Source organism: Vanessa tameamea, chromosome 6, assembly GCF_037043105.1.
Source record: "Vanessa tameamea isolate UH-Manoa-2023 chromosome 6, ilVanTame1 primary haplotype, whole genome shotgun sequence".
Classification (NCBI taxonomy): domain Eukaryota; kingdom Metazoa; phylum Arthropoda; class Insecta; order Lepidoptera; family Nymphalidae; genus Vanessa; species Vanessa tameamea.
The window spans coordinates 12,324,369-12,338,536 of record NC_087314.1 but is presented as its reverse complement, the minus strand read 5'-3'; the positions used below and the strand labels follow the sequence as shown (position 1 = coordinate 12,338,536).

General features: G+C 32.2%; 3 protein-coding genes and 1 long non-coding RNA gene across 4 annotated transcripts; 2 read left to right on the top strand and 2 right to left on the bottom strand.

Annotated features, from left to right (window-relative positions):
- The first annotated feature begins 229 nt into the window (after nucleotides 1-229).
- On the top strand, nucleotides 230-1,178 carry LOC113396380 (ubiquitin-like protein 4A). The gene is made up of 2 exons (XM_026634297.2): nucleotides 230-417; nucleotides 487-1,178. Exons 1-2 carry the CDS (start codon nucleotides 370-372, stop codon nucleotides 895-897), a joined length of 459 nt encoding a protein of 152 aa, XP_026490082.1. The 5' UTR covers nucleotides 230-369; the 3' UTR covers nucleotides 898-1,178.
- A 2,121-nt stretch (nucleotides 1,179-3,299) lies between these two features.
- Nucleotides 3,300-10,705, bottom strand: LOC113396357 (uncharacterized). Its single transcript, XM_026634263.2, has 10 exons — nucleotides 10,539-10,705; nucleotides 10,112-10,326; nucleotides 8,971-9,120; nucleotides 8,314-8,402; nucleotides 6,634-7,734; nucleotides 5,974-6,245; nucleotides 5,697-5,807; nucleotides 5,179-5,266; nucleotides 5,003-5,095; nucleotides 3,300-4,923 (listed from the first exon to the last, which is right to left on the bottom strand). Exons 1-10 carry the CDS (start codon nucleotides 10,674-10,676, stop codon nucleotides 4,808-4,810), a joined length of 2,373 nt encoding a protein of 790 aa, XP_026490048.1. The 5' UTR covers nucleotides 10,677-10,705; the 3' UTR covers nucleotides 3,300-4,807.
- Nucleotides 10,706-10,887: 182 nt separating this feature from the next.
- On the top strand, nucleotides 10,888-12,586 carry LOC113396372 (nucleoporin Nup35). The gene is made up of 4 exons (XM_026634289.2): nucleotides 10,888-11,250; nucleotides 11,320-11,754; nucleotides 11,849-12,026; nucleotides 12,317-12,586. Exons 1-4 carry the CDS (start codon nucleotides 11,085-11,087, stop codon nucleotides 12,423-12,425), a joined length of 888 nt encoding a protein of 295 aa, XP_026490074.2. The 5' UTR covers nucleotides 10,888-11,084; the 3' UTR covers nucleotides 12,426-12,586.
- LOC135193320 (uncharacterized) lies at nucleotides 12,576-14,118 on the bottom strand. Its single transcript, XR_010309159.1, has 2 exons — nucleotides 13,533-14,118; nucleotides 12,576-13,442 (listed from the first exon to the last, which is right to left on the bottom strand). It is a non-coding gene; the product is annotated as an uncharacterized LOC135193320 (long non-coding RNA).
- Nucleotides 14,119-14,168: the final 50 nt, after the last annotated feature.

The window sequence follows — 14,168 nt, the reverse complement described above, 5'->3', positions numbered from 1 at the left end:
ATTTTAGAGCATAAATAAGTTTTTAAAAATAAAATATTTTGACAAAATAGCTGTTTGAGTCTTATTTACAAAATATACATATTTTAGTTTAATGTTATATAGTTATAATGCTTAGGTTCTACAATTTCAATAACAAGTAAGCAGTGAAACAGGTACTTATAATTAAACTTAATTTGTTTGTACATACTACCGAGATAAGTAACATTGATTTTATTTTATCTGTAAGTTCAGAAAAAAATGACGAAGTGTCAAAATAATGTCATGTGTTATAAACTATAATAATTATATTTAAACTACGTAAAATTTTATAATATTCTATGTTCTATTATTTAATTAAAGTATAAAGAAATCATTAAGGATTCAATAATCATGAATATTATTATAAAGCAGTTACAAGGAGGGGAATGTAATTTACAGGTTTGTTAACTATTTACAAACTTACTGTCATATCATGTCTAAATATTAAATTAAACGTATTTATTTTAGGTGAAGCCAACAACAAAGATATTAGATATTAAACACCACATTGCTATGAAGCTGAAAATACCTATAGCAGAACAGAAACTCCTACTTTTAGGTCGAACTCTTGCAGATGATCAAATCATTGAATCATATCCATCAATCAAAAATGGCACTAAATTAAATCTAATCGTAAAGAAGACTCAAGGACTTCTAGAAGTATCTACAAAATATTTTAAAAAACATGGCATGACAGAAACAGAAGCCAGAAATGCAGCAAATCGCTTGTTAAAAGTTGTTGAGGAAAAATTCAATAAATTATCTTGGGATGATATTGAGAGGTTAAGTCTTGATTGTATGCTAGAAGAATGTGGACATCCTCGCCCTGCCATTGAACAGGATCAAGATACTGAATGTGAAGATGCATTTGGATTGTGACCAAACACTAATCAATTGTTGGAATTGCTTAATCGGCTACTATATAACTACAGAATATAGTGATCCAATAACTGTACAATATTTTGTGTTGTTCATTTGTTTTTAATATCTAGCACAAAATGTTTAAATTCATATTTAAATGATTTGCTGGATAGGAAGTTTTTATAATTGCATTATATATATAATTCATATAACCAAAGGAAAATATTTTTGGCTTTTCAGTTGATAGTTGAAATAATTTAAACTTATTAATTAATAAATGAATTCTTTATTTAAAAAAAACTGTTAATCTTATTTACCACTCTAGCACTTGTGTGACAAATTCAAATTCTTATTAAAATAATTAAATTTAATAAAAGATTCATTAAGTATATAGTGTATTTATAAAAATATAGCAAAAGTTAGTAATGTTTATAAGATATTCATGGAATACAAGATAGTGTCTTAAGTATGATTAAATATTTAAGCTTATTTTTAGGAAGTCCTTAAGTCATGGTAATGGAACAACAGTGAAATATTCAAATCTGGCATGAATTCATAATATATTTCAGAAAAGGAAATGAATGTGCTTTTCTTTAAAAAAAAAAAAACATTGTAATTTTATGACAATTTCACTGTCTACATAAATAAGGGTTCTATGTACTTTGTGTATATTTAAATGACAGATTTACATTTAAATGTTTAAGATAAGTAAGAATGTTATTTAGGTTTTAAATACATCTTGTGTTGTAAGTTCTATTGAAGAACATAAGTGTTTGGATATAATAGATTAAAATTTTGGTTGTGAATACTTGGATTTTGGTGTGAATAAATAATAGAGTTTTATACTTTTTCTTGTTTATTAATTACATGCTTTTCATATCTAGCTAAAGTACATTTTGATGGCAAGTTCGATGTAGTCTCACACAAGAGTACTACTGAATTAAATGCAACATACCTTTGTGATACTCTAGCATAGTCCTTGTGATTAAAGTGAAGTAGTATACTTATATTTAGACAAAAATTCGTAAACTCGAATTCACTTTTTAATAAAACTAGACATTGACAATTTATTTCGAATATAAAAATTGTTTATTCAAATTAACCATCTAAAAAATATATATACAATTTAAATTTCTATCTAAGTTACGTATTCATACAGTGGAAGAATGTACAGACTATAAAATATACGTAATTATAATTAATATAAATATTAATACCGGATACCAGATTCGCTGTGGTGGTTGTCGTCTGCATAGAGAGAAATAAAAAAAATAGGCACTTTCCTTAAAAACGAATCCTAACTTCCACTCTATCACAACCATTACAATGAGCTATCATCGGAATAAGAACCTATATATGATTTACAATTTTTTTAAACTTATTCATGTTCATATATATACGGTTACCGTAGAAATCGTCCTTTGTAAAATCTATAATAGTGCTGTTCGGTTATACACAACTTTGCTTTCGTTTTTATACCTCACACATGAAAATATGTGCGGAGCTTAAAAACGGCAGCAAGAATTTAGTAAATATGGATCACTATCATTATTCACAAACTACCTTTACAACCTATACATTTTAAACACACATGAAACAATCAAAGCTATTCATTGAATTTGTGTTTACAGAACAACAAATGAATGTATTTTAACCGAGTCCATTTCAAAAGATCAATACAAATTAAAATGAGTAAAATATAATTTCCAAATCTACTTTAATAACATAAAATAAACCTTAATAATATTTGTACATTCGCATATTATTTTTTTTTGTCATTATATTATCGTTGTTGTTTAAGTCAAATTGATAAGAAGCGATTATGCCGGGTATTAATAACGCTCGCAAAATGTAAATACTTATATGAAAATTACCATTTTCACATCTTGCGAGTTTTCAAGGATGCAATTATTCACAGTGGAAATCAATATCGACATACTGTTCGAGATTTAGAAGCCAAAAGCGCAAACAACGCGGATGGATGATAGACTTATTCTGTTATTTGCGTAGACAAAGTTACCTGACGTAATAATATAAATACCTATAGAAAGTTCCATAAATAACAGTCACCACCAAATCTGTTAGAAGAATATGTCAAAAATAAGAATATACCTGCCATCCAGAAGACTATTACTGCGTAATGGTATGGTTTGAATAGCTCGATCCAATATTGTTCACTCACTTCGATACTGGGACGACAATGTGTGAAGAAGAATACTCTTTAGAGATCAGCTACTTCACATTTATGGGTTGCGTCACCTAAATTTGTTAAAAAAAAGTAAACTTGATTTAAGTAACACGCTCGTCCGACCTTAACCATATACATGTTTGGAAATGGTCGGTAAACAGGGTCAAACAGCTCAAATATACAATAAATAGGTCAAATAGCATGCGTCGAATGGGTCTGATTATGTGATTGGTGACTTAATAACGTATGCCCCGAATGTTTGACGAATGCAAGCAAATCGGTAAGAGATAACTTTAAATACGGAATTCTCATTCCGAATATCACTCTTGCTTTTTTATTTTGTCCCAATAAAACTAAAACAGTGATCATTTCCCTTACTAGATTTCATTCCCTTCCATTATGAGATTTATATCACATATCAAACAAGTTAATTTAACAAGACTAATATTAGTTTTGTTCAATAATATAAATTCGTCATAATATATTCTAATCGATTCTTCAATAATCGTGATTAACATAGCGATCGTCTAATATCCACGAGTGCATTTGTTCGCTGTTGCAAATTAAAAAGAGAAACATTGAAAACATATAAATAGGGCGATAATTTGTTCAATTCTTTTGAAATGTCCTCACCTTATTACACTTATGACAACTATGTGAGAAATATGTACTTAAATGTCATTATAATTTTACTTGAGGATACATATATAGTTTTTATTAATATTTATAAAATATGTTTTAAACATTCGACACAAGAGTTCAGTTTAAAGTAAATACATTTTAATATCAATGACACGTGAATTAATTTTTCATTTACAAAAAACTGTTAAAATTCTTCATTATTAAATATATATAATAAAATAGAAAGCAGTAGACTAGAAACAATGGAGTTGGCTCACATTACGTCAGACCGAGAGTTATGGCGTCGGCTCGTGACGTGTCGTCTCTACATTTTGTCGCTGGCAATATACAAAAATCTGGACTAATAATATCGGATCCGATAGGTTATCAGTGAACGCTAGTCGTGGCCGATAGTTTTACCAAATACGATAATTCGAATGTTGCTAATACATCTCTACCAATAACCATCTCTCATATTATTCCGGACGGTTAATATCAGTCAGTCCGACCTGATGTAAACCAGCTCCTAGTAATACAGATACAATTAAAATTTGTTTTGTCTCAGTATGAATGGTAACATTTTTAAAAGTTATTAAATTTATTAATACTTCATTTTAAATGGAACATACATTTTTTAATCAGTTAACTTTAAGTGCTATACGCATGAAAATAATATGTGCGTTCACCGAAGCTCTGGTCCGGCCGTTGAGAGAATGCGGTGAGTACTTGATGAAATATAATAATTTTGTTTTTATTTATTTGTCTTACTAACGAATAATATCATAACCAACTATGTCATTATATACATTTACAATATAAATATGTTGTAATTTGTTTTTGAGACAAAAAAAACACTGTGCCCGATGACCGGGCACGCATTCTTTCAGCGGACGAACTTTACATTACAATATCGAGTGGTTCCGTACACAAAAACAGTAACATTTCAGTTTACCAAATATATCTAAGTTGTGATTTTTTTTTATTTAACATCGTTAATTTGTCTTCATAAGTTTTAAAACTCAAGAAGTAGCCACGGAACGGTCGGCTCGAACGATAGAGACGACTACTAGGTATGTACACGGATTTAATTAATAAAATAGTTCATGAGGTGGTACAAAATCAGTCATAATCGCTGTCCTCCTCCGACGACTCCGACTCCGATTCGGAACTGTCGGGATGGTTCTTCGTGATCTCTACGCAGTTATCCACATCCGTCAGTCTTTTTAACGATTTACCTGAAATTACAAAGGACTGGGGTCACACTCCGCGGGACAAAATGTTTGAAACGAGTCAATCATCACCCGCCGCGCGTACCGGTGAGCGTGGTGAGCAGGCGGTTGTCGGCGGCCGGCGCGCTCTCGGCGCCCAGACGGCGCGCCAGCTCGCGCGCGCGCTCGGCGCCCGACACTGCGGCGACCGGGGTGTTAATTACTGATACGAAGACTGCAATGTCCGCAAGACATCACTGTTATATTAATTGTGCTCGTTACCTCTAGTGCCTTCTTGGCTGGAATCCTCCGTCATGGCCACCCTTTCGGTCCTGTAAACTCCGGTTACGAGGTCCCATACAAAAAGACACTGAAACGATCGAGTTATTTTTTTTTAAATTTTATTTATTTAAAATTTAAATAATAATAAAATGTTAGCGAAAACTTAAATGTGTATTCGTTAATATTAATCATATGAAAATCTTGAACTTACAAAAATTATCTAACTATTTCTCAGCATTTAAAGATTATGATTTTCGCTGGTACTTCAGTAAATACATGTATCACTTAATGAGTGGCTTTTTGTAGTGATTTGTAGTATATATTCAGTACCCTATATAGGAAGCACTGCTAACTGTACATGATATAAATTCACATATTAATTGTAACAAGGAAAATCAATTAATCTTTTTACAATCGTTTGGCACAACTCGTAATTGATTTCGCCTCGATCAGTGCCTAAATGTTATTGTAAGTGATAGTTTCGCAAACCGCGCGCGTATGTAGGCTCGAGTACGAACCTGCGCCGCGTACTGCTGGCGGTGCTGCAGGCAGCCGGCCGACGCGTCTTTGCAGGCGTCGCACTGCAGCTGCGCCGTGTCCTCGCTCGCCCACAGCCACATCGCGCACAGCTGCCGACACGATCGGGGTTACTTAGCGGTACCGTACCATTTAGTCTTTAATAACCATACGAATCATGTTCACTGCCGCCTCAACTCAACCTGTCAGTCGATTCCCTCAGAGTCCTCGCTGATCAGTGTCACTTGCGGACGTGAGTAGATATTCAGTGGCACTCACCCCGGACAGACAGCCGCTCGACTGGCACACGTCGATGACGTGGCAGCCCCAGTCGAAGCAGTAGATGAAGTGCTTCCCGCCGAGGCGGCAGAGGCGGCCGCAGACCTCGTTGCACAGCAGCTCGGTGTCGAGCGAGCGCTGCGTGGCGCGCAGCGCGCGGCCGGGCGCGCCGCGCACGCGCTCCCACGCGCCCGCGCACAGCCCCTGCAGCGCCTGCCCCGCGCCCTCGCCGCTCAGCGGCAGCGCCACGTGGTAGCCCGACATGCAGTCGTCTGCGAGCGTTGCGAGCGTGCACGTTAGTGGGCGCTGAGCTTTGGTATTTGGTATGGATGTCGCGGGCTCTGGGTCGACGAGGGTCGCCGATCGTAATCAATGCAAGGGCATAATGGGAAAATGTGACTCTGTGGTGACTCTTGGTTACTTTTACCAAATAAATTGCTTAACGTTTGTAACATTTTCGTTTTATAAAGTAAAATAATTTTGGAATGTTTTTCATGTATTTGATTTTTAATCAGTTTTTAATTGATTAAAAATCTTGAAATGGCTTCACACGACAGGCGTTCCAAACAATAAATAGTAACAAAAATTTCAAAAATTAAATAATATACTTCCTAACAATAAAATATATATATATACGAAATTAAACAAAATAGAACGTACCTTCCGAATCAGTGATGACGGATGTTATCTCATCGTCACTTTCTAGAAAATACCGCGTGAAGAATTTACTACATTTGGAGTTTCCCGAATGCACTAAATATGGGTCTTGAGGGCTAACCGGACAGTCTGATAAGGTTTTTGAAGTGTTGTCGTGCACCGATACAGTTTTAAGGGAGCCGTCGTCCAACATCTCCATGACTCTGTACTCAGACTCACTATTTCTATCTGATTCGAGTGATGTTAGTCCTGGATTTTTTAGATCTAAGCTAGATGTCGGCGAGGGAGGTCTACTGATCTGATTATGAGCTCTAAGAATTACGCTCTCCACGGGCGGAGATTTCGCCCGCTTCGATTGACTTTTACTGGTGGACCCTGTGTAATATTTCCTATTACTCCTTAACACTCTAAAAGGAACGATGTTTTCATTATTATCTTCAGAAAATTCATACTTCTTATCGGCTAAGCGTCGCTTCCTAAACATACTCAGCTTCTCACATTTGGTTTCCGCTTCTTCTACAAATTCGTAAGTTTTTTCAGCTATTATTCTATGCGTTTCGTTAAACCTGGACATACTTTCCGCTGGCCTGCGCCTCGGCGATCTTAGCGGTGGACTGATTAATGTTCTAATAGATGGGGAAGGGCCTTCCCACTCTTCCATTAAGTTGTGAGATATGGACGATGCTTGAATACATAACTCCTGTCCCATAACATCTGGCAGTTGAACAGGTCTAGACATTTGATAAGGTTCGACTTCAAAATCTGAAAAGTCAGCTAAAATGTTTTGGACAACATTGTTCTGATATTTAGGCGACTGGAAGGCGGCGGATACGTCCGACGCTGGTGTACTTGGATTAGTGTATATTGAATTTAATTCATCCCTATCTAATGAGAATTTGTTTTCCTCTGGCACTTCAATTCTATCTTGATCTGGTTTAACGAAATCTATTTCTAATATGTGGATGAAATCTGTATAAATTATAATTTGGTTCGAGTAAGCTAGCTGGACGACTGGTTCGTACATACTGGAATCGGACGTACAAAAGAATCTTGTGTGTATCGCAAAGCTATGTTCCAAACAGCGTTTACTCCAATTTAGATCATCTGAAAAAATTATCTCATATAGACATATACACTCAGGCAGGCAAGCCTTTAAACGTTTAATTATTAAAGGCGTGTAATTAATACGCGATGAAGTGTAAAGACGGCAAAAAAATACAAATTAGAATATATTCGTTATATTTATTTCAATAAAAATGAATCGTTTTAACGTATAGGGCGTGCCTTTGTGTTTAAATCTTTAATAAAATATTAATGCTATGTCTATAGTCGTTTCCAATGACAGGAGTAAAGATAAACAAACAACTTTGCAATAGAATTGACATGAATTTATTGGTAGCGATCTTAAATAATCAATGATATTCGATCTGGATTCGAAAAAGATGGCGTATTGAATGTTAACGAAGTTTGTATCAGATCTTTGGAAGAAAAATTAAAGTGAACATACGTAGTTAAGAGGAAATAAATAAAGGTTAAGTCAAGTCAAGTTTTCAGGGCATAATATAGTAGGGCCTTTTAGCTTATAGCTTGGAAGTTGTAAATCTAGGGTTTGTTTATCTTCTCTTTTTTCCATTGGAATATGGTACAAACTTGGAGGACCTTAGTAACTCAAACTTTACCTACCTTCATCTCTCGAAATAGCTGAACACTGTCTACATCCTAATCGTGGTACTCCAACAACACTGAGGTAGGATCGTTCAGAGCAGGAATCTCTACAAAGATTTTACAAACACAATTTGCTTAATCAATTCTTTGATAAGTTAAAAACATTCTTTAATGGAAACAAATACCTTATACAATGTTTACATGAGTAGCATGTAGCTATTATTTAAAAGGCATATGAAAAAAAGCAACCACAATAGTTCTTCATCTACACTCGGGTACCAAGCTGCTCAAACTAATCTATATTAATATTATAAATGCCGAAGTAATTCTGTTTGCCTGTATGTTACACTGAACCGAATTTGATGAAATTTCGTATTAAGCAAGCTTAAATCTCAAGGCTGATAGGCTACTTTATTATACCTAACACTTGAAGTCAACCTCTACATCGCAGGCGACGATTAGTTCTAGTAGTAGTTTGTATTTCAGAGTCATTGTGGTAGACAAATATTTCCTATTAATAGATTTTCTATTAAGTTTGTACTTAATAGCATTCTCAATTTATTTTCTTCCTCTTTTATTTTAAATTTCGCATGTAAGCAATGAACGGAACACTAATTAATTATAAATGTAAAAGTTCTATTACTTTAAATAAGACAATTACTGTCATATACTTACGCGATACCATACACCACAAGGACTCCAGGATTGTGTTTCCATTGTGCCATTGATATGGTCACTTTACTGTCGACACAGTCATCGCCGAAAAGAGGAATACTGTGCACTGGACGAACTATGCGACCCGGCACCCATGATAGGAAATGCAGCCTATATAAAATCAAAATATTTTTAGTCAAATAGACTAGTACAATTATTTTCGCACTGCTCTCTTTCGCATTGCCTTTTATACTAAAACTAATTACATAATTTATATATTAATTTATATAACTAATTATATATATTCAATTCTTAAAATAATTTATATACACTTTCCTAAGAATTGAATATTTATAGAATATTATCTTGTATCCTTTATAATTTAATTCACAAAATTATGTATAATTATTATTAATAAGATCTCACAACTTTAAAAGGTATCTATTTCATCATTTGCAATATTTAAATATTTGAAAACATTTACATATAAACTTAAGTTGTAAATTTTAGTTTATCAGAAATTAAATATACTTGAGTATTTTTCACATCTATGAAAATTATTATTAAATAACAATTTATTTTACTAATAAAAACTTATGAGAAAAATTTGTATAGCCACATTAAAATTTATTTTATGAATCAATTTTATTACTTAAAGGTTTTTTTGTTTAAATAATTCTATTTATGATCATTTAATTCTATGATTATAGTAGAAAACTACATGTTTATCTGAAATTACTGGAGATATAATTTAGTGATAAGAATAATTTCTTGGGATCTTTAAAGTTAAAATTAATCAAGTATCTTTAAGTTTTAATCAGCAATATTAATATTAATCCATATAATTATATTTTTATGCTAGGTAAAAAATATAGTAAATTAATCTGTTTTAGGTATAAATAATTAATTTTTCAATGCAAGTATGGTTAATGAGTTAATTAAAACAAACATCATTTTATATAATAAACCTATTTTACTCCCTATTTAAATTTAATAAGGACAAAATAAACCAATAATAAAGTAACTATTGCTATGTACTTTTTAATATAATGTTTTTTAAAGTAAAATTAAAGACTCAAAAAAATTATGCTGTAATGTTAATAAATACTTCTATCATTGATTTTGGTTTGACAATATATTAGCCAGTCTACTGAATACTTACGTAAACTTTGAGCTTTCCCGAAAATATACTTGGGTGTTACAACTATAAGTAAAACTAAGCAGGAACTGCCCACACTGTGAGAAGCCCATAAATACATGTTCTCTTAAGTACTGGATAGGTACTATGTCCATGAGACAAAACCGTAACCGGGGAGGAATTTTGTCAAATACTCTTTTTGACTTCTCATTTGGTTTTTTTGAGGTGCTACCAAATATCTGTAAAAAACAGTTTTCTTTAAGGTGACTAAATAAAATTATTAAAAATAATGAATAACATAAGTAAAGGCGAAGTGACTATATTGTTAATAGGAAAGAAAACATTTCTGTATTGTAAAATATTTGAATTTAACAGTGGTTTTATTTTATTTATTATCGTGTAAAAACAAAAATAGAAAGATAGTCAGATTTGGAAGTTATTTCAAACTTACCTCTCTATTAAATAACTTATGCACTATATTATTATCACTAGGTGAGATATTCGTTGGAGTATTACAGTTTGTTTTGCTGTATTCATTTTTACTAAAAGCTACAAAATTTTCAGATTCTTCAGCCACAGAAGAATCCATATTCGTTTGTTTGACTGCTGTTTTGACAATTTAATCAATGTTACCAATATTTACAAAAGTATGATGCCTAGCTATGGCCTAACTAATATTTTTTTATGATCACAGATAATGAAATCAATGCTTTACGATATTATTTTACAATCAACGGATAACAATATCCGTAGAGTAAATTGCGTTTTGCGTATCCGAGTTTTATTTTGGAATAAAGTTTAATTTTGACAGTATATCGTAAGTCGTAACGGATCTTGTCAAATTTTGTCTCATGATGGTTTGGTATTGATAATATATTCATTATACCTAGATGAATTTGGCTTAAACAAGGCCTGCTCGTATTTTGGTTATAATTACAAATATTATATACAATTGAATTTCGTATTTGTGTTAAGTGGATACTTATAATTACTAAAAATGGAACCAATGACTTTAGGGAGTCCTACTCATTCTCCTTCTGGAAGTCCAAACGTGGGCTATTTACCGCCGTTTTTATTAGGAGAAATAAACCCTCCACCTTTGTCAAGCTTATCACCTCGACCAAATAGCTTATCCCCTACAAAAGGTCGTAGTCTAGCTTTTGGTGAGTATTACAATTATAGAAAAAAAATTAACTAATTATTTTCCGTTATAATAAGGAGCTTATTCACAGGTACACCTGCAAGCCCGACACAAACGTCAACACCAGATCAGAAAATGTACAGGCAGAATATGTCAATTCATCAACAGGCTCTTTATAACCAGCAACAAAATTTATTTGCCAATATACCAACATCACCTAATATTTCATATTCTAACAAAGCAAATGGACCACCAATAGAAGACTTATTTGATACAATTAAAAGCAATGAGCCTTCGGCTAACAAATCGCTTTTTCAAGAAAATAGTTTCATAGGGTATGGGAATAATAACTCAATGATGCAGAATTCATATGTTAATAATATATCTGTGAATAACCAGTCTTTGACAAACCAGTGGCAAGACGGCTGCCAGGAGCAGGACGAGTACTGGATAACTGTGTTTGGTTTTCCTCCTAATGCTGCAAACACAGTTTTAGCAAGATTCAGTAATTGTGGTGCCATACTGGGTAACACATTTTACTATGTTAATCATATACTTTTTAATATGCTGTCTTTTTAGTGCTTATGTAATAATAATTTTTAAATGTTTTTACATTTTAGATAAACAATATCCCACACAAGGTAATTGGGCTCATGTTAGATATGCTACTAGAGCTGAAAAGGAGAGGGCCATGGCCCTCAATGGAAGACAAGTGCTACCTGGTGTCATGGTTGGTGTAGTGGAGTGTAGAGAACCTCCTCGCATAAATGTTGCTAGCCCAGGGACTTTTACAGAAAGGTATTTTGTGATTCTATAGAAATTATATTACTCACCACAGCTCAAACGTCAGCTCTTCTCTTCTATACCCTTCTTGCTGTCTTATGATTGTCATTTCCCCACCTAGATATATGGCACTGTTTGCCAAGACCTATGTCCAGCTGTGGACTAACATGAGCTGACGATGGTGATGATATTATTACAAAACTGATATTATAATGGTTATTTCATTTAGTACCTAAGAATACAGGTATTTCTAGGTAACTTGTTAAATATATCTCTCTATCTCTACAATTAAAATTTTGTTTCAGGCAAACTACAGCAAGATCACTTTGTCCTACACCGATTCCATCAGCTCCAGTACCTCAGAGGTCCACTGGTCTCATATCAAAAGCATTAGATTATGTACTTGGCTGGTGACAAACACTATACTACAGACCTTTGAATAATTTGTTTTATACCTGGAAATGGAATGAAATGTAATTGATGTACAAATGACTGAATCTATATGTATATAAACAATTACTATGTTTTATTAGGGCAATTGAAGACAAATAAAATATCATGTAATTACTTCATAAGTTATGTTTAATTCTATACTTTAAATATAAAATCCTTAAATCTAAATTTTACCTGTCTGATTTATTTAATGTATTTGGTAATAAAAAATATTTTATAAAAAAACCTATGGTTTGAATAAAGACAGTACAACAATCTTGAGTTACTAAGTGTACTATTGAAAAGTCGAAGTCTAAACTACATATTTCTATTGTGAAATTAATTAAATTCTAGAGGTTTTGAAACTTCCTTATTATGAAGTCTAAACAAAATAAAAGTATAATTAAGTTTGTATGTAATACACAAGCAATATTAATTCACAATCAACTTTGTTCAGACAATTATTGGCATTGTACAAAATATTAGAAATTCACACAAAACTGGCTCATTCATCATTCACATTGGTAATATATATAAATATATTGAATTGTTGACTACCATAGCTATTGACTGTTAGAAGACAGTGATATTTGGAATTAAATATTAGTAAAATATTACTTATAAATTTATCAAAGTTCAAAAGATTTTTTTGTCTACGATTGTAAGATATATTATTGAATATTAAAAGCTTCATTAATTTATTTACCTAGAAAGAGCTTCCGTATTTGTACATGTCGAACGAATATCAAGCAATAATTAGTTTCTAAACTCTGACTAGGTCCTGCAAATATACTTTTGGTAAAGATTTTGGAGGATGATTAAAAATATTTTGAGTAATATTTATCATCAGTAATTAAATTATAAATTATTTTTTCCATAACGGAAGAATGCATTAAATAATTTGTAAATTTAACTCAAAGGTAGTTTTTGTACTAATAAATTCCCAAGTGACTGTTAATTTAAGTCATTATAAAATATTTTGTTGTAATAAATTTGACACTTATTAGAAATTTAGCCCACGCTTATTACTTTACGTTACCCTTACGTTTTTTTTGCACAAGTGCGTAGTGTTTTGGAACTTAAGCTGACCTTTACCACTTTCCTTGTAAACTAATTTAATCTAGATTACTTAATTATAATAGCAAAACAGCAAACACTGCAGATATTAGCTTTACATTCCCGAGCCGAGATTGATAATAGATTACCTTATTGAACAAAATTTTTATTATTATCACAAAATGATTGAATCCAGTTATCCATTGAGGCTATAGATCATATTGGATAAAAAATGTAACTAAATTGATTAAAACTTCTTAAATGATATTCGGTTTAACTAAATATATATTAATTGTCTTGATTATTGCGATCGAAACTTATTGCTCTCTCTAGATAAAAAAAATAATCAAAGCTAATATACCTTTTACCTGTAACTGCAATGTGACTGATTACTTTTTTCTAGATTACTTACTTACTCCTGGTAAATTAATTAATAATAGTTTTTTTAGTTTAATTTGAAATATTTAAGACTGCTTTTAAAATATCTTCCAACATTCACGAAAACACTAACAATTAAAATGTCTTACACCTGAGAGATTAATAAATGACTTTTTAAATCTAGCTATCCTTATTATTTTACATATTTTATTTAGAATTATAAATTTAGATAATTTTAAGTTGAAAAGAGAAAGTCATTAGATGATTAGCTGAGCTTCTACCAGTTATCTA

Coding starts and splice junctions, on each gene's coding strand:
- LOC113396372 (XM_026634289.2), top strand. CDS start 11,085: ATGGAACCAATGACTTTAGGGAGTCCTACTCATTCTCCTTCTGGAAGT. Junction 11,251..11,319: donor AGGTCGTAGTCTAGCTTTTG/GTGAGTATTACA, acceptor GCTTATTCACAG/GTACACCTGCAAGCCCGACA. Junction 12,027..12,316: donor CCAGGGACTTTTACAGAAAG/GTATTTTGTGAT, acceptor ATTTTGTTTCAG/GCAAACTACAGCAAGATCAC.
- LOC113396380 (XM_026634297.2), top strand. CDS start 370: ATGAATATTATTATAAAGCAGTTACAAGGAGGGGAATGTAATTTACAG. Junction 418..486: donor GAGGGGAATGTAATTTACAG/GTTTGTTAACTA, acceptor TATTTATTTTAG/GTGAAGCCAACAACAAAGAT.
- LOC113396357 (XM_026634263.2), bottom strand. CDS start 10,676: ATGGATTCTTCTGTGGCTGAAGAATCTGAAAATTTTGTAGCTTTTAGT. Junction 7,735..8,313: donor AGCTATTTCGAGAGATGAAG/GTAGGTAAAGTT, acceptor TAATTTTTTCAG/ATGATCTAAATTGGAGTAAA. Junction 5,808..5,973: donor CGAGCGGCTGTCTGTCCGGG/GTGAGTGCCACT, acceptor TCGTGTCGGCAG/CTGTGCGCGATGTGGCTGTG.